Source organism: Pelobates fuscus, chromosome 4 (assembly GCF_036172605.1).
Source record: "Pelobates fuscus isolate aPelFus1 chromosome 4, aPelFus1.pri, whole genome shotgun sequence".
NCBI classification, from domain to species: domain Eukaryota; kingdom Metazoa; phylum Chordata; class Amphibia; order Anura; family Pelobatidae; genus Pelobates; species Pelobates fuscus.
In genome coordinates, this window is record NC_086320.1 from 241,172,099 (window position 1) to 241,191,984 (window position 19,886).

Genomic DNA, 19,886 nt, shown 5'->3' on the forward strand with positions numbered 1-19,886 from the left:
CATCCTCCATTTCCAAGGTGTATGAGCACCTGGGATTCTCATATGGAGTTCTGTCAGTGTGGTCTGGAGATAGGGTTTATTGCTGAGGTTTTGATCCATTGCAAGCCCATTTGGTTAGTGAGAAAGAGGTCAGTTCTTGATTAGGTGTCATGGGCGGCAGAGTAGAATGTGTAATCCCGCTCCCCCGGGTGCTGGATCCTCCATGGACCAATCAGGGCTGTGTCTTGTATGAATCTGTTTAATAGCTTGTCCTGTCCCCCTCTGTTTTGAGAGCGGGGGAGTTGTTGTCCCCCACCACGGTCAGTCGCTGGGCACGTTGTCGCATTCAGGTCCCCTCCTAGGATCAAGATCCCCCTTGGGAGAGTTTTAACTAGGGTCTCCAGGTCCGTCCAGAACCCTGGGGTAGGGGGTGTTTGGTGCATTGATGAGGTGGTGTTGGAGGGAAGCGTACCTGACAACACCACGTACCGCCCGTCTGAGTCTGTCTGTATTCCCGTGATTTGGATGGGGCATCTTTTGTGTATGAGTATTTCCACCCTGTTTTTTTTCTCCCCGAGTGCTCTTGACCCATATGCTCTCGTGTATATGTTATTTGTGAGCCGTAAGGATGAGTTTCGTGGGCTGTGGCATTCTTGGATGATTCTTGTATGAATGTGATGTCTGATTTTTGGCTTCTGATTTCCCTAAGCAGCAGTCTGCGTTTATTGGGAATGTTTAGTCCATTCACAATTAGTGAGGTCAGTTTGAGGTCCATGTCTCATTGTGGAGTTGTGTGTTGATTGACTTACCAAACGCCCGACCGGCTCCGGATCCAATGCAAGGCTTTGGCGTGTCCTGTGTGTCCTCCCCCGCTGCCGGGCCCCGAGAGTCCAAGCTCCGAGGGGAGGGTTCAAAGAGAGAGGGGGGTGGAGGTGGGAGAGGAGTGAGAAGGAAGAAGAGGGTGGGAGGTTGGGTAGGTGGGGTGAGAACGAACGAAATAAAAGGTCGTAGTTGTGTACAACCTGAAAAAAAGTGTAGGAAATTAGCTTTCCTTGAGATGTTTGTTTTTTACACCAGTTTTCTGAACAAATCGAATCAGAGTGTCTTGCGGTTAAAAACACATATTTATTCCAACACATCATCTGGTAACAACAAAAGTCTGTTTTAAAACCATATGGACCAATAGGCAATGTATATTCACTTACTAGATCTTATCCAAGCTTGATGTTAAAAGGTATTGGCAAAAATTCTAACTGCAAAGGTTTTTTATGTTTGAGATTCAGTTACATATGGGCGTCTACATAAGGTTTGCCTGCTTTAAAATAATTGGTTATCTTAGAAAAAAAAAAAAGGTGGTAACTTAGCATCATTTGAAATCTATGATTAAAGCCGTACGTTATATTTTGGCGGTAAGTTACAAACAAAGACCTTCTAAAGAACTTCTATATACATGATTGAATAAATAAATGCCTTTAGAAATGTGAGCCTTCACAGGAATTCTGGCTTGCAAGGCTAGGTCAAAGGTTATTATCAACAGGATCCACAGGTCTCCATCTCCATCCATCATTCTTGAGAAGAACCATATGCGTATACAATTACAGTCTGTTTGTAATATATATATAGGCCTTATAATATTCATACAATCCTACAACACATTAAATATATTTAAAGTTCATGAACTATATTTCCAAAAGTAGATATACAAATTAGTACACTGTATAACAGCAAGTTAGTTTCACAGTATGGTCAGTGCAATGAGTTTAGTATATCCTTTTCGGGTCTTACAAATCGCCAGGAGCTATAGGGGTGGGCATCCGCCGCGCTGAGGGTATCTCCTCTAACGGTGGGGAAGCTCAGGGGAAGCTGTAGGGGAAGGGGAGATCCACCTTGGTCAGTCACAGTGGGTCTGCTACGTGTCTCAGGCGTGCCTGCGGTCTGATGGTCTTAGTGAGCATCCCTTGTGATGAGGCCAGTCACTGGTGGTCAGTCCCTAGTGTCGCACCCACACTCTACCTCCAGCACCTCGTTGTCAAGTCAGTTTTCATTGTTAACCCTGGGGTAGTGCGGGATCTCCTCGCATTGCCCTTCCCCTTTGGTGACTGATGGTCAGGTGCGTAAGGCATTGTTCCTTATGCTTACCCCATGTCCTGATCATTTTGTCCCGTTACCCTTGTTTTTTTTTTTCCTAACCTACTGCTGTGTTAAGTGGCAGGTGGATTAAGTAGATAGCCCGATCAGTTAGGGGCCTTCAAAGCACCTGTGTATGGCCACTAAGTGGGCCTTGTTATTTCTCTTGACAGCCTACAGTCCCCACCATTTCCAACTCTGCGGTCCCATTCCGGTCTCCCCCCCCACTTCCTCTCCCCCGGCCGTGAAGGCCATTAAACTCCTTCCCCTACATTTCTTAACATATTAACATGGTCTATCATAGTTTAACCTCAGTCTGGTAGATATTAAAGGGACACTCTAGGCACCCAGACCACCCAGAGAAACTGCTATGTTTATAACTGGGTTAAGCCTTCCCCCAAAGCCTCTAGCGGCTGTCTCACTGAAAATCACAGTGAGAGCACGTAAGCGTCCATAGGAAAGCATTGATAATGCTTTCCTATGCGACCGGCTGAATGCGCGCGCAGCTCTTGCCGCGCGTGCGCATTCAGCTGACGGGGCGGAACGGAGGAGGATCGGAGGCAGAGAGCTCCCCGCCCAGCGCTGGAAAAAGGTAAGTTTTACCCCTTTTCCCCTTTCCAGTGCCGGGCGGGAGGCGGTCCCTGAGGGTGGGGGCACGCTCAGGGCACTATAGTGCCAGGAAAACGAGTATGTTTTCCTGGCACTATAGTGGTCCTTTAAATCATAGCAATAAGCATATCAGAAATTGGTATTATATAATAGCTTGCGTGTGTTGATCTCCAGGGATCTCCATGGCTCAGAGTGGTAAGTTCGTGGGTCAGGCTGGCCGTGAGTTGCGGTCTGCCCAGATGTCTGGTAGATGAGTAAGCGCTTCCAAGCCTTCAGACGGTAGTGGTAGATCTTCTGGGACTACAATGTCCAGGTCCTTCATAAAGGCGCGGATGTCCATGGATGGTAACAGCACTGTTGGTTTAGGGCCATGAAACACGATCTTAAACTGGTAGCCCCATGCAAAACGAATGTCTTTTTGCCATAGTAGTCCAGTAACCGGTTTCCATTCCCGTCTGCGTATAAGCGTGGCTGGGGCGATATCCTGGTATAGTTGTAGCTCAGTCTCTTTATATTTGAAGGGTTGTGTTCTGCTATTCCGCAAGATGGCCTCTTTAGTTTTGAAGTAGTGCCATCTCATAATGACATCTCTGGGCGGGCCATTTTTATCGGGTCCCTGGCCCTTAGGGCTCTGTTTACGAGCCAGAGGTGGTCTGAGATGTCTCACCGTTTCTGGTAGGCCACGGATGCGTAGATTGTTGCGTCTGGACCTGTTAGATATGTCTTCTAATACGATCTCCAGATCCGTGATTTTGTGCCGGAGGGTGTCAGGTGAGTTTTGCGGCTCCGTTATGGGCTGACACTATTTGCGCCACTCGTTACTCCAGCACCGTGGAAATTTACTCCAGCTTTCACTTCCACCGCTGTGCGCTGATTTCTGCTGCCAGAAATCCCTTTACCTCTGCCAAGGTATGGAGGAGGTTGCTGGAGGAGGCCTCCGAGGAGGTACCCCGCGTTGTGGCAAGAGCCGTGGGATCTATGACGCTGGGAGTCGTGACTGCAGGCGCGCCTTGTGCTGTAGGCCTCAGTGAGGTAAGCATGTCTGCAACTGAAGGAGCGTCTTTTTGGCTCTTTTTAGAAGATTTGGTTGGACATCCGTGACAGATCGTGGGGATCGGTGCAGGGCGTTGTAGGAGTGAGTTTGGGTGTCTCACTTGCAGGGTTGTAGCTGGTTACAGGGCAGTTGTATAGATCTCAGGTGCGGAGCTCTGACTTTAGGCGGCCATCACGGTCGGCAGTCAAACCACGCCCCCAAATGTATTTTAACAAAGAAAAAAGTTACTTGTGCACTATCCCAAATTCCTATGAACATTTAAACAGTTGGAGGTTTTTTAGCGTAACTCCAATGGCCATGATGTGGCAGGTAAACTTACACCAATGTCGTGGCTTAATCGGGGTCTGTCGGGCTTTATCTTCTTGTTTTTCCGACCCATATTGTGGTGTGGGTTTACCGCCTGCCTCTCCTGTTGTCTCGGTTCGGCTGTACTGCGGGTAAAGTTTGTAATTATCTCGATGTGGGGCGTGGCCGACCACGGAGCTACATGGACGCACACTGACTTAGCTCCTGAGGAACCGGGTCCAATCCATAACAATCGGAGACTTACATAAGTCATGGGTAATCACAAGAAGCAGGGTCCAACACAAGGACACTCTGGGAAGACTCCTTCCACCAAATCGGGAGCCCTGACCCGTTATTTCAAAGAAAACTCGAACCGCGAGGAGGAGGCCGCAACCACAGCTAGCGTAATGGCGGATACAGAACCGCAACCAACTAGTCCATCTGCCTCAGAAATTTCACACACCTCGACGGATATAACAATCGATGCGGATTTAAAAACAATACTAAGGAACTTACCTTCCAAAAACGATCTACACAGCATGAAAAGTGATCTTCAGAGCTCGATGGATAAGCTGGAAGCCACATTCCACACGAAAATGGAGGCGATAGGCACGGAAGTCCGCCAGCTGAACCTCAGAGTGGTAGACCTGGAGGAAGAGAGGGATATAACACAAGCCCAACTGACAAATATATCGTCAACATTAAACTCCTATGCTTTTAACATGGCAGCCACACAAAGACATATCGACGACCTGGATAACCGCGGGAGGAGGAACAATCTGCGGATTAGAGGCCTGCCAGAATCCCAAGGTGAGAGCTTGGATTCTATCTTATCTGAGCTTTTTAATCTCATTCTGGGGGAACAAAGCGATAACATAATCTCACTTGACAGAGCTCACCGCTCATTACGCCCCAGAGGCCTAACTCCTGATACCCCTAGAGACATAATTTGCAGAATCCATTATTTCTCAATCAAGGAGAATATCCTCAAATCACTCAGGGAAACTTCCCAACCCCTCCTCTTTCACGGCCACCCCATACAGATTTACCCTGATCTTTCCCGTTACACTCTTCAGGCACGCAGGGCCTTGAAACCAATTACCGAACATTTAAGGAACAGAAATATCAGATATCGCTGGGGATTCCCATTCGCCCTAATTGTTAATCACAAAGGCACGTTAATAACGATATCCTCCATCTTAGACGTTCCTCCATTCATCCAGGCACTAGACTTACCGAATACCACAGTCTTAGACTGGAACGGGCTGCAACCACAGCAAGATACAGCACGCCTTCCCCAGAGACAACGCTGGATTACGCCTGCTAAAAAGAGAAGGAATGACCAACGATTTATTTCGCCACCACAAAGATCAAGATTACCAACGGACAATATAATCCGCAGGAACCTGCAATCTCCAGAATAAGAGATCTTTTACACCCTTAACATGATTCAATATTTTATAACTCACGACCCATATTATATAATGGTCAACCAGATGACAATTACTCCACTCTATCCAAACCTCATCTGGAAGCGGATATTGAATACTCCACTCCATCCTATAATCCCTAATCCTATACCCTTCTAATGCGGAATCAAACTCTCTTAATTAACATTTTTTTCTTTAGCTCTTCTACAGAGGATAATTTTGGACTACCGGGAATGAAGAGGGCAAAGCAGGACGTATAAGAGATAAGCCTGGACTATCAGCGGGTAATACCGACTCCAACAAGAGCCCTCCACCTCCTCTCATCAGGTCAAATTTGTCTGTCTGCTCAAAGCACAGGTCGTACCCAATATACTATGTACTGTGTAGTATGTGTATAATGCAGGCTATGTCAATCCACATTACAAGTGAGACCTGTTTATTCAAGGCCATTCTCACAAATTAAGATATAATTACCTGTATAGTCCCCACACCTCTCATGATATGTATGTAATTGTTTGAATAACAATGTCCTTCTCCTCTCCTCTCAACCCCTCACCCTAGCCAGCGAACTGAACCCTTCTCCCATCCTGACCCCCCCCCTCCTTCCTCCCCCATTTCCCATCTCTTTCTCCCTCCTTCCCTTCCTCTTCCAGATTCACTATTTAGACCCCTATTCATCCGCTTCATTACGGTCTCTGGTATCTGACCTTTTTTCATGTCTCTCTAGATAAATAATTGTATATAACATAGGATTGCTCCACCCGGGATCCTTAGTAACGCCACAAGGATCTCCCCAGTTATAAAAGGGTATCTATCGGTTGCGCCTGGATAGGTTACCCATACTCTCACTATCTGAGAGAAAACCCCTCCTGTAAGGGGTAAAGTACGTTTATTCAATACAGAACCCCGCTCAGGCTAAAATTACCGCCTGGCTGCTGGACTGTGGGTTCTGAGCCCTGGTGTTACCGATCCAGTTACGGTTACACGGACCACCAGCGCTCCCAAAGAAGCCTTGTAAACCAGATCTCTTTCCAAACATATTTTCCAATTATTGTACAACAAGGTAGCTATTTTTACGTATATTATCACTGTTTATCTTTTAACTTGTTCAATTTTCTTTTCCTTTTCACTTTTCATTTTCCTTTTTTCGTTTCTGTTAACGAGTGGTTACATAACATTTTGCAAATCTGATTGTTACATTTGCACGAGGACGTACATCTAACATAGACAATTGTTGAAGTGTATACATATAACTATAAAACAAGGAAGCTCAAGCTACAACTTACATATCAGATACCATCTCAGCGCACACACCTAATAATGACAACATTAACGTTACTAACGCAAAACGCCAAAGGCCTAAACACCCCTGAGAAAAGATCACTAGCTCTATCTGACTTCCGCAGACAGAAAGCGGACATAGTTTTTGTTCAAGAGACGCACCTACGCAAAGGTACAAACGTAAAATTACGTACCGTATATACTCGAGTATAAGCCGACCCGAATATAAGCCGAGGCCCCTAATTTTACCCCAAAAAACTGGGAAAACTTATTGACTCGAGTATAAGACTAGGGTGGGAAATGCAGCAGCTACTGGTACATTTCTAAATAAAATTAGATCCTAAAAAAATTATATTAACTGAATATTTATTTACAGTGTGTGTATATAATGAATGCAGTGTGTGTGTATGCAGTGTGTGTGTATGCAGTGTGTGTGTATGCAGTGTGTGTGTATGCAGTGTGTGTGTATGCAGTGTGTGTATGAGTGCAGTGTGTATATAATGAATGGAGTGCAGTGTGTGTGTATGAGTGCAGTGTGTGTGTATGAGTGCAGTGTGTGTGTATGAGTGCAGTGTGTGTGTATGAGTGCAGTGTGTGTATAATGAATGCAGTGTGTGTATAATGAATGCAGTGTGTATGTATGAATGCAGTGTGTATGTATGAGTGCAGTGTGTGTGTGTATGAGTGCAGTGTGTGTGTGTGTATGAGTGCAGTGTGTGTGTGTGTATATGAGTGCAGTGTGTGTGTGTATGAGTGCAGTGTGGATATAATGAATGCAGTGCAGTGTGTGTATGAGTGCAGTGTGTATGCAGTGTGTGTGAGTGCAGTGTGTGTGTGTATGAGTGCAGTGTGTATGCAGTGTGTCTATAATGAATGCAGTGCAGTGTGTATATGAGTGCAGTGTGTATATGAGTGCAGTGTGTATATGAGTGCAGTGTGTATGTATGAGTGCAGTGTGTATGCAGTGTGTGTATAATGAATGCAGTGCAGTGTGTATATGAGTGCAGTGTGTATATGAGTGCAGTGTGTATGCAGTGTGTGTATAATGAATGCAGTGCAGTGTGTATATGAGTGCAGTGTGTATATGAGTGCAGTGTGTGTGTGTGTGTGTGAGTGCAGTGTGTGTGTGTGTGAGTGCAGTGTGTGTGTGTGTGAGTGCAGTGTGTGTGTGTGTGTATGAATGCAGTGTGTATATAATGAATGCAGTGCAGTGTGTGTGAGTGCAGTGCAGTGTGTGTGAGTGCAGTGTGTGTGTGTGTATGAGTGCAGTGTGTGTGTATGAGTGCAGTGTGTGTGTATGAGTGCAGTGTGTATGCAGTGTGTGTATAATGAATGCAGTGCAGTGTGTGTATGAGTGCAGTGTGTATGTATGAGTGCAGTGTGTGTGAGTGCAGTGTGTATGAATGCAGTGTGTTTATAATGAATGCAGTGCAGTGTGTGTATGTGCAGTGTGTGTGTGTGAGTGCAGAGCATTGGTGGGGGTGGGCATTTTATTAATTATTATTTAATTATTATTTTAATATTTTTTTTAATGTTATTTTTTTAGGTAACTAGTTTTTTTAATTTTATTATTATTTGTATTATTATTTTTATGTTATTATTTTAATTATTTTTTCCTTATTATTATTTGTTTTATTATTAACATTTTTATTTTTTCGTCCCCCCTCCCTGCTTGTTAGCTGGCCAGGGAGGGGGGCTCTCACTCCCTGGTGGTCCAGTGGATGGGCTGTAGGAGGGGGCTGTCAGGAAGCTGTAACTTACCTTCACAGCAGCTCCTGTCAGCTCCCTGTCAGCTCCTGTCAGTTGCAGAGGAAGCTGACCTGGGAGCTGCACGCACCGGAGAAGAGAGAAGGGAGCTGACAGGAGCTGCTGTGAAGGTAAGTTACAGCTTCCTGACAGCCCCCGGTCCTTGTCTGTATTATGGCAATGAAAATTGCCATAATACAGACAACTGACTCGAGTATAAGTCGAGTGGGGGGTTTTCAGCACAAAAAATCTGCTGAAAAACTCGTCTTATACTCGAGTATATACAGTAATAAGGATTATCCACAGGGCTACTATGGCCATTTCTCAGAATCCAAATCGAGAGGGGTAGCGATATTGATAGGGAGACATACCCCATTCACCATTCGAGAACATCTTACCGATGATTCAGGTAGATTTCTGTTTGTGAAAGGGACATTAGGCACAACTATGGTAACGTTGGTCAACCTATACGTACCTAACAAAAAACAAAACCAATTTCTGAAAAAAGTTCTGCAGAAGCTATCAGAGTTCCAGGAAGGTATCCTAATATTAGGGGGAGACATGAACATCTCCTTAGACGGAAAACTAGACTCCACAGCTAAATTACAACCACACTTGACACAAATCAGAAAAACGATAAACTCTACCCTGTACGAAGCACAATTGTTTGATTGCTGGAGGTTGCTACATCCTTCACGAAGAGACTTCTCTTTTTACTCTCCGCCAACAGGCACATATTCCCGTATCGACTCAATGTTTCTCCAACACAGGTACCTGTCTCTAGTGACAGCGGCCGCATACGGTCCAATTACCTGGTCTGACCATGCCGCGATGACGTTGACATTAAACATCCCACATCTGCCCCACCCTTCCACTCAATGGAAATTAAATGACCTACTCCTAAATGATGCAGACAACATATCACATATAGACAAGGCAATTAATACCTACTTTGAGGAGAACACAAAACCGGAAACAACACTACCTCTCCTTTGGGAAGCCCACAAAGTAGTCATGAGAGGGGAATTCATCAGAATTGCCTCCTCCGTTAAAAGAATTAGAGAACAAAGAGTGGCCCAATTAACGAGGGAACTAAAATCACTAGAATCTACACACCATGACCGTGACCCAACCCTTGACACATACAAACTAATCTTATCAAAAAGATCTGAACTCACGACAACTCTACATCTCCATGATAGACGCAAGGTTACTATGACAAAACACCTCTACTACACCAAGGGGGGTAAGGCTGGGAGACTGCTTGCACAAGCGTTGAAACCAGATAAACAATCCACTTTCATCCCAGAAATTAAAACAGCTTCTGGGAAATTGACAAAAAACATGCCTGAAATTAGCAACGAATTCCATAAATTCTTCACCAGTCTTTATAACATCTCAAAAGTAATTATCTCGATGTGACTCGGAGCTCTGAGACCGTGCGGCCATGCAGTTCAATCGCTTAGCCATGCCCTCGCGCAGGTAACTTTTTAAAGTTTGTTTTGTATGTATTGTAGACATTGTTGCTGCCCATGAGTAGTGGGAGTTTGAGTGCATGGCTTAATTTTGTATATATGTATTTGCTTTTGTATTACACAACCATGTTACAGTGCTGCCGCCCACCCTATGTGTTCCCTGTTAAGTGCATAGGGGCTTACAGAAACACCCCTCTCTGTCTCTGTTAGGCTGGAATCACCACAGGGTCTGGAAACCCTTATGCTGCCATGGACCAACAAAGAAGTTTCTGCTTTTCTTTATCTCTGTAATCAGCTGCTGGGAATACTCAATGAAGTTACACCACTCAGATGTAGTATCAATAAGCCTTTTAAAGGTTTTAATGCCTAGAAAGCACTGTTTGTCTAGGGGTGTATAAATCAACAGCAACATTAACCAATCATGGAAGTCTCAGAACCGAAAGTATAATTTCCATATAACATTTCGTAATGCTGTTAGTTAGTTAGTCTCCTGTTCGCTGATGAAAGTGACAGTATGAGATTTAGGAAACCAATTAAAGGGACACTATAGTCACCAGAACAATTACAGCTTATTGAATTTGTTCTGGTGAGTAGAATCATTACCTTCAAGCTTTTTGCTGTAAACACTAACTTTACAGAGAAAATACAGTGTTTACATTACAGCCTAGTGATAACTTCACTGGCCACTCCTCAGATAGCTGTCCTTCCTGGGTCATGGCTGCCTAAAATGCATCCAAACATTCAGGGTCTCCTCCCTATGCATGAAGACACTGAACTTTCCTCATAGAGATTAATTGATTCAATTGAGGCGATGCTGATTGGCCAAGGTTGTGTTTGAATTGTGCTGGCTCTGCCCCTGATCTGCCTCTTTGTCAGTCTCAGCCAGTCCTGTGGGGAGCATTGTGATTTGATCAGGCTACCACTTTTGATGATGTCAGCAGGCAGTGGGCAGGTCTAAAGGAAACAGAGCTAGAGCTAGCAGCTTCAGGCTTGAATAAGAGTAAGGTTTCTATTTTTAGGGAGGCATGAGGAGACCAGGGGGGCTGCATAGGGGTTTTAACTCTATCGGGTCAGGAATACATGTTTGTGTTCCTGACCCTATAGTGCTCCTAGAATTGCAGGTGTTAGAAAGAATGCTATTTTTTTTTCAAGTGCAGGATGTTTATAAAAGATAGTGCAAACTGGTGTCGGGGCACAAGAACAGAAAAAATATTGTATGCTTAAAAATGCAAGTTTAACTCTTTCAAAGCATGAGTGTCTTGTATTCAGGCCTTCTGACTATTTGGTCTTTCAAGCTATGCATGCAGTAATACTTTAGCTTCATAATAAGAAATACAGAATTAGAAAGCAGGACAGGAGACTGATGCCCTGCAACATAAAATATATCTCTCTGTATGTCTAGGGGAATATTCAATAAGCATTGCATAGGTAAAACTTTTTTTCCCCAACAGTCTTCATAGGATATTTTACCTTTTAGCTGAAGACCACAAACTAAATTATTAGTGTAGGACTCACCTAAGAGGTGTTGCCTAGACTTTGCTGATGAGCTTACACTTTTATGGCCATTGGTGTGATACTAAAAAAAACCTCCACTAAAAAACTTGACACTGTTACACATTGAAGGCTCATCAATAAACTCCAATCTATAAAGGGACTCTCCAGTGCCAGGAAAACAATCAGTTTTCCTGACATTGCAGGTCCCCTCTCTCTCCCATCCCAGATTGCTGAGGGGGTTAAAACCCCTTCAGTGACTTACCTGTATCCAGCGCCAATGTCCCTCAGCGCTGGGTCATGCTCTGCCAACTCTCCTCTCCCACCGACGTCAGCCGGCGAGGGAGACCTAATGCGCATCTGCGGCAACGTGCATTGCGTGAGGACGTCCAGCATCTCTTAAAACACTAAAAGTGTTTTAAGAACCCAGAAGTTCCTCTAGTGGCTGTCTGATAGACAGCCATTAGAGGAGGACTTAATCCTGTTAGGCAGTTAGTGCAGTTTTTGAAAAACTGTACTAATTACACTTGCAGGATTAAGGGTAGTGGGAGTTGGCACCGAGACCACTCCAATGGGCAGGAGTGGTCTGGGTGCCTGGAGTGTCCCTTTAAGTTTGGATTCCAATATTGGTGAATGGGTTATGCAGTGGCTGAGTGGCAGGCAACAGAGTGTTGTAATCAATGGAGTATATTCGAAGCAAGGTTTAGTTACTAGTGGGGTACCTCAGGGATCTATAGTGGACCCATTTTCTTTAATATTTTTATTCGTGATATTGCAGAAGGTCTTGATCGTAAGGTATGTCTTTCTGCTGCTCAAACAAAGATTTGCATCAGGGTTGATGTTCCAGGAGGGATAAGCCAAAAGATTTAGGTAAACTAGTTAAATGGTCAGAGTTGTGGCAGCTGACATTTAATGTGGATAAGTGCAAGATAATGCATGTTGGGTGGAAAAACCCAAGGGCAGAGTATAGAATAGTTGATACATCACTAACCTCAACATCTGAGGAAAGGGATTTAGGAGTAATTATTTCAGATGACTTAAAGGTAGGCAGACAATTATCTATCGTCTGCAGCTATTGCAATCCCTCCCCTGCTTCCCCAGAACAGACCTTCAGCGGCTGTCCAGTCACAGACTTCTCAATGAGCTATATTGCAACCCTCTTACAAGATTTGTAAGGCAGATGTGGTGGGCAAGTGCATGCCTCTTGAGTTAATTGTGCTGTGCTAAACCACGTTGAGGTAACCAGACTGACTGTCTTATTGACAGGTGTAACCAGATTCATTGATAAATATGCTTATACATTTCAGTAATAAAACAAAAAATAAAAACTTAAAAAGACGATGCACTCCTCACATATACAGAACTTCAACAAGCTGAAGTGCTTTATGTGTTGGGAGTTTTCCTTTAAAATTAGCTCAGTGACCCATTCTTCAGTTGTAAAATATGTAGCAAGATAAACTTGTTCATTGTGCTTTTCCAAGCTTTTGCATTACACTGGGGAAGAAAGATTGGGATATATTTGTTTCTAGTTATTGGGATCCCACTAAAACTGCATGGGAACCCATTTTTTGAGTTCGACCCAGGGGTTATGAATTACTCACTTGGCAGCCATCACTGGGATATGTATGCAGTAGATGCTCTTGAAACCTTAAATGGGTATTCCGGAAGCCTACAGATGTTAAGCTTTGAAACGCTGTCATAAAGAGTTTAACCCCTTTGTAACTCCACCTCTGGCAACATTATTTGCCAGGTCAGAACAACTGTTTGGGACTGGTTAATGTCAATTCTGTGTAAATTGTCATTCATAGTGTGCCATTCATTAGCTGGCCAGCTGATGCTCTCAGCCTATGAATGGTGACTGAATTGACATCCTGCTTCTGTAGCTGTGCAGTAGCTGGAGGTGAGTCCAGCACAGAAAGGGACCTTAGAGCCCAGCAGGGCCCAAGTAAATTGTAAACTGGTGATAAAGTGTGCCCCCTGTAACAAACCACCTCTTTTACAGGTAGGATTTTGTCACAGATCTTACAGTAACCACAGCCTACTAGGGTAATCAAAGCCCAGGACACATCCAGTTCGGTTTTCCTTTTTATTTGATAAGAAAACAGGTGCTGTAAATAATAATAAACACAACTCCTTGCTCTTACAAACTTGCAAACTTAACATCTCTCCCTGGGACATTTAACTGACAATTCTTCGGCTGCTGTTTAGCAAAGCAGGCCTATTATATATTCCTTCAACAACTGTGGCAAACCTAGCCACTTCTAGAACACTGGACTTTATATGTCAAAAGGTTGTCTGTATTTTCTGCTGTGTTGTGTATGTATTTGGCTGTATCTTATGTTGCCATTGTAATTCGTATGCTAGCAGCCGTAAGCCACTAGCATTCATGTACTTCGTTTCACGAACAGCGACTATCCGGGCTCCCCCTGATAGACCACACATTAAGGGACGTGTGGCGCTCGTTAACCGATTGCAACATTGTAATTAAAGGCTCTCCTAGGTGGCCGTTGTTCGACTACCGACCACACAGCGGTCGGCCATCTTAGATCCTTTGTCTCTTCAGCTGTGTTTGGTCGTCGAGTGCCTGGAACTGAAAACGGCTACTCGACGAAACGAACACCGCTGGACTTCCAGAGCGGTCGGGAGTTCCGCCCATATCACAGTAATGTTCCCCATTGGTGTTCGGTAGTTTTAAATGGACTCGATGGTTAAGTCTATTTCGTGTGCCGTACGGTAGTTTTAGCTGGGATCTGAGCGGTATTCTCACAAAATATAACCCCAGACCCCAGCTATCTACCGACCGTCCATTCGTGCAAAAAGAGTGAATTATATAGAAGTTATGGATTTTCATGGGAATTTTCGGTTTTGCTGCACGGAGGGATAATCCACTTAACGGTGTATTCCAGTGGGAGTATCCCTCTCGTGCAGTAGTGCCTGATGGGAGAAATGTCCAGAATGTTAAGTCCCCCATGTAGTCCCCTACTGTATTACCCCTGCTAAGTCTGTCTGGAAACCCCTTGCATGGGGAATTGTATAAATATGGAAGCCTGTGAATAAAGACCTCAGTTGACTCCCAGAACTGTGTTTCGTCCGGTTACTGGGGGATTTGGCATATTGCCTTACTTTTCAGCGCTGACTGTGGAATATTGCACTCCGTTACAACAACCATTCCACATTTTCGCTCACACCCCTTACTGAAGAACCAGACCAGGAGACTGCTGGCATCATAACCACTGCAGCGGGCTGTAGTGGTTATGATGTTTGGAGTAGCCATGGCATCACATGCCATCCTGCAAAAATATTCTTATTTCTGGAGAGGAAGAGCACCCTCCCTACATTTGCAGATGATTTACTGCTACCTATCCATACTCCTAAGGTGGCAGATCATTGTGATGACTCAGACTCATAAGAAAGGGAAGATTAGTGTCACGATTCTGGGAACCAAAACACGCTAACACACACACACACACACAGAAAAGGTGCAGTACCGGACCTTAGAGTGGCCGGGCTAAGCACACAAAGAATAGTCAGGAGACAAGCCGAGTAAGGGGAACCAGAAGACAGAATAACGAGAGACAAGCCGAGGTCAAAGGGTAGGAGAAAGTCGCAAGGTCGGATAAACAAGCCAGAGAGTACGTAATCAGAGAGAACCACAAGTAGCACAGCAATACTAGAAAGCAAAGACCACAACAGGGCAGAGAGAGACAGGAAAGGTAAGTATTTAAAACCCTAGATTAATTCTGATTGGATAATTTCCGATCAGAATTAACAATCACACATGGGAGATAGCTATACCTCCCACTGTGATTGAGGCACTGTGCCTTTAACGCCGGGTCAGGTGGCTGACCCCGGCGTTCATAAAACTGGGCGGTCTCCCAGCGTGCAGCGTCATGCATGCTGCCGCTGGGGGACGGAGAGGAAGACGCGGGCGGCATCAGAGGCTGGGAGGATGCCGCCTGCCGAGCGTACGCCGCAAGCGGACTGCAGCCTCCCCTCGCAGCCGCCCGCGGGATCCTGACAATTAGAGCTTGTGTAATATGAAGATCTGACAATATATCAAATTGTACTAACAATAACACAATAAAAATCTATTCTGTTTTTTGGGACCCTGTCCTGCCCTTCTGTTTTAGTAACCTGGTGTTCCACTGTGGGAACTGTCCCCAGGGCAGCACATTGTGAGTGCATTGTTAGTGGGCACCAACTAGATAAGGCTTCAGCATTATTGGGCAGCACTATTGAAGCAGGTCATGTCACTGGCGATGCCTTTCAGGGTCCTGCCCAACCTGTCCCAATTATTTCCATTCTGTTAGGAGGTATGCAAGTTTTTGGTGGCAAATTTACATTGAACTGGTTGTATCGATACCATATCCACACCCCTCTCCCCGTAAATCCCCCCATCCCTACTAACTATAAAAATAACAATGCATTGTATACTCATTTGCAGATTCCAGAAGATGACACAAGAATAAATAAATGTGTTAATGCAAAACTTTACGAATTGTTTTCCCCTTAGGAAACTGTGTAAAATGCAATAAAGACGTGCATGGAGCAAATCAGGCTTGCCAAGCTATGGGAAATCTCTACCATGATGCTTGTTTCACATGCTGTGCATGCAGTAAGTATGGCCATTTTCATAATTACACTTATTTAAATGATCTATGTATATGTTGTCAATTATTTCTCTCATGAATTGCTTGTAGAAAACTGTAGGAAGAGAGAGTCTCTCACTTTCACTGAATTAAGTACATTTTCTTTCAAATATATATTTTTTAAATGTATTAAATTATGAGAAAAAAATAACCAATGTAATAAACGGTATCATGTAGTGGTCATACATTTTAAATAAAGATACATAACCAAAATATATTGGAAGATTTCAGAACCTTGAAGCCATTACAGTGAGTGTATTAATACTATAATGACCTATAATAAGCATTTGCTATATCTATAGAGTAATAATGTAACTAGGGGAGAGAAAAAAAAAAATGTCCACGACAAATCACAACAAAAAAGAAAAAAGGTAAAAAAAAGTGTACAATGGTCATGCTTTCTATAATTTATTCAATCAATATTTTTTTTTTATATTCTTTATTTTATTTTGTGCAACCAGGTGTACAGACAAGCCTGTGGTGCCCCAACAGCAGGCACAGGCGCAGTTAAGCATTGCTTTATCATGGCAGAATACATTCGCACATTTTCATTTTACAGGTTGTAAACATATAGTCATTAACAATAGGTATGAATAAGAACGTATGTGTTTTTGAATCTGAGAAAATACTCAGAAAAAGAAAAAAAAGAGAAAAAATAAAATAAAAAATATAATAGAATACAAAAACATTACCGTTAATACTGCGCTGCTGCTTACCCTCCCACCATAAACTGAAATTGGAGCAGTAGTCTCCAGGGGGCTCAGGTGCTTTCTATGGTAGGGGACTACGGGTTTGAAAACTCAGACATCTTACCCACCCTTCATTGTACACGCTCTGCCTGGACCTGGTGATCACATAGTGATGACGCCAACAAACAGTCCATGGTTACATGGTAGCGATGCAGCACGTGGGTCATAGGTCCATTTTATTTGAGTAAGGTGGCCCCCGTGGGACAATTATGTCTGTGGCAACCCTTCAGCTTAGGGCTATGCAAAAAATGACTTGGGTATTAAATAACTAAAAAAAAAAAAAAAAAAATATATAGACATATATATGTGTATCATCTCAAGCTACATCAATTTAGCTATTTCAGGGGTAACTGCCTGTTATGTGCCGGCGCCTCTCCCGCGAGAGCCATACTTAATGAGCACAATTTGAGTTAGTGTATTACAGTCATTAATGTCAATATTAATCTCAATCTCAGGGAAGCCTGTGCGTCGTATATGGTCTGTGAATTTTAATGCCTAGCATATTACCTTACCTTAGTGCGGTGTTGACGCCCCTAAGTAAGTCTAAATAGCAGACAGCGAGGTGATAACGAGAAATAAAAGCTCAAATTAACAAAGACATAGAATATATAACATAGTATAACATAACATAGTATAAAAGTTAAGACACACATTTGCTGATTGTCTCTTGTATGTATAAAAATAGGCCTAGTACTTATAACTATGGGTTACCGCAGTAGGAGTAGGAGTGAACGTTTCTACACTGGGGAAGAGGCTGGCACAGTCCCGGTGGGGTGTTAGCGGGGTCAGGGCTGAGGAGGCCCAGGAGACGCCGGTTGTTCCCCGGCTGGTTAGGTCTTGGTCGGGTTCTGCAATCGTGATTTTTTTGTGCGTTGTTCCAGCTTCGTTCACTGGTCGTCTCTCGAGGCCGGCCGCCTCAGATGTGGAGATGTGTAACTGTGGCCTGTGTGGTAGCGGTCTGCTGCAGCAGGTGTAGAGCCTTCAGGGAACCCGCTGGATCTTCCTGCGCCGACAAGGTTAGAATAGAGTCCCCTTGTTGCACCACAAGAGTGCCCGATGCTCCCCATCTGTATCGTATCCCATTTTCTCTGAGCTTCTTCGTCACGGGCATGAACCTCCGTCTCTCAAATAGGATGTTGAAAGGTAAGTCCTCATATATCCGGATGGAGCATCCATCCATCGCGACGGTAGGGGTGCTTCTTGATCGGGTCAGGATTGCAGATTTAACAGATATGTCCCTGGTAATCGCTATGATGTCCCTGGGTGCGTCCGCAGGGGCGGTTGGGGCCTTCCATATTCGGAAAGCGGTCGTAGTGCTGCCACCGCTGCGTTGGCAAATTCGAGGATTGTATCTGGGCCCACTCTCTCGGGTGCGCCGCGGATCCGCACATTTTTCCTGCAGTGTCTGGCCTCTATTGATGTGACCGCTCGGGTGAGACCTTGTATTTGCTCGGACATTGTTGTCATTTGGGCCCGTGTCTCCAACAGCTCCTGTTCTCTTTTCCCCTCTTTAGTTTCAGCCACTTTGATTCTAGCAGCGAGGCTGTCGACCTCGGTGCGCACGCCATCTAAGTCGGCCTTCCAGACCTCCCTTAAGTCCACCAATAGTTTCTTAATATCCCCCTTTGTGGAGGGAGAGGCATCGGAGTTGGAGTTATCGCTCCTGTACACCCCGTTCAAGGCTGGTGTACTGCTGTCATCCTCTGTAGAGTCTTCCGCGGAGCTCGAGTCTCGCGGACCCATGGGCGCCATCTTGGGCCGTGCATGCTGCTGCGGCCTTTCGAAGGACGCACGGATGTCTGCTTGCTTAGTGCTTCCCGAGTGGGTCAGTTTACGACTTCTGCGTCCCATTTTTCTCCAGGGGGGTCCTGGAGTGCTCCAGTATTAATATTGCCGTCTTTCAGGTTTTTCTCCGTGGTTTTAAAGCCTGTATGGCTGTGTGGATTGCAGGAGCTCTACACCAGCACGTCTTGTTCCTTGCTCGGCTAGCCACGCCCCCCCTTATTCAATCAATATTGAGATGAAAAATAATTGATAAAATTAAACAATTATATTTGGCCAGGTGGGTACTCAATTCAATTTAAATTTATTCCTCCCATTTAGACCAGTCGTATCGTAAAAGGACATTACTGACTGATGGTATACGTAGAGCAAGCTCGCATATTGTCACGATTCGGGGAACCTAACACGCTAACAGGTCACAGATAGAAAAGGGTGCAGTACCGGTCCTTAGATTGGCCGGGCTAAGCACACTAAGAATAGTCAGGAGACAAGCCAAGTACTGGGAGCCAGAAAACAGGAGAACGAGAAACAAGCCGAGGTCAAAGGAATGGAGAAAGCAGGAGAATCGGAATAACAAGCCAAATATACAGTAACCAGAGAGACACACGAGCAAAAAGCAATTCAGGTATCAAAGACCACAACAGGGCACTGAGAGACAGGAAAGGTAAGTATTTAAACCCTGAGCTTAATTCTGATTGGATAACTTCCAATCAGAATTAACAATCACATGTGGGGGATATCTATACCCCCCACTGTGATTATTGTGCTGTAGCTTTAACGCCGGGTCACGTTAGTGACCCCGGCGTTCAGATATAAGTGCCGGCTCCCAGCGTGCAGCGTTATACATGCTGCCGCTGGGAGGAGGAGAGGAGGACGCGAGCGGCATGTCAAGAGGAGAGGACGCCGCTCGCTGACAGGTAAGGGGAGAGGGGACCACGGGCGGCGACGGACCGAGGATGAGTGCTGCGAGAGGATTGCAGCCTCCCCTCACAGCTGCCCGCGGAGCCCTGACATAATCCCCCCCTCGAGGACCGCCCGGAGGGCGGGAAGCCGAAGGCTTCAAAGGAAACCGGGCATGAAAGGAGCGGATCAAAGAGGGCGCGTCCAAATCAGAGACAAAAACCCAAGACCGCTCCTCAGGGCCGTAATCAACCAGATACTGCAACCGACCTCGAGAGAAACGAGAATCCAGGAGAGCAGCCACCTCGTACACGTCACTAGAGACCGCG

The 19,886-nt window shown here is 44.9% G+C and overlaps 1 protein-coding gene across 1 annotated transcript in view; it reads left to right on the forward strand.

Annotated features, from left to right (window-relative positions):
* The window catches only part of LIMD1 (LIM domain containing 1), a 331,045-nt gene that overhangs the window by 66,010 nt on the left and 245,149 nt on the right, over positions 1 to 19,886 (forward strand). The window contains exon 3 of the mRNA XM_063450621.1: positions 15,991 to 16,092. Within this exon, the coding sequence (XP_063306691.1) occupies positions 15,991 to 16,092 (102 nt within the window). The remainder of the gene's footprint in view (positions 1 to 15,990; positions 16,093 to 19,886) is intronic.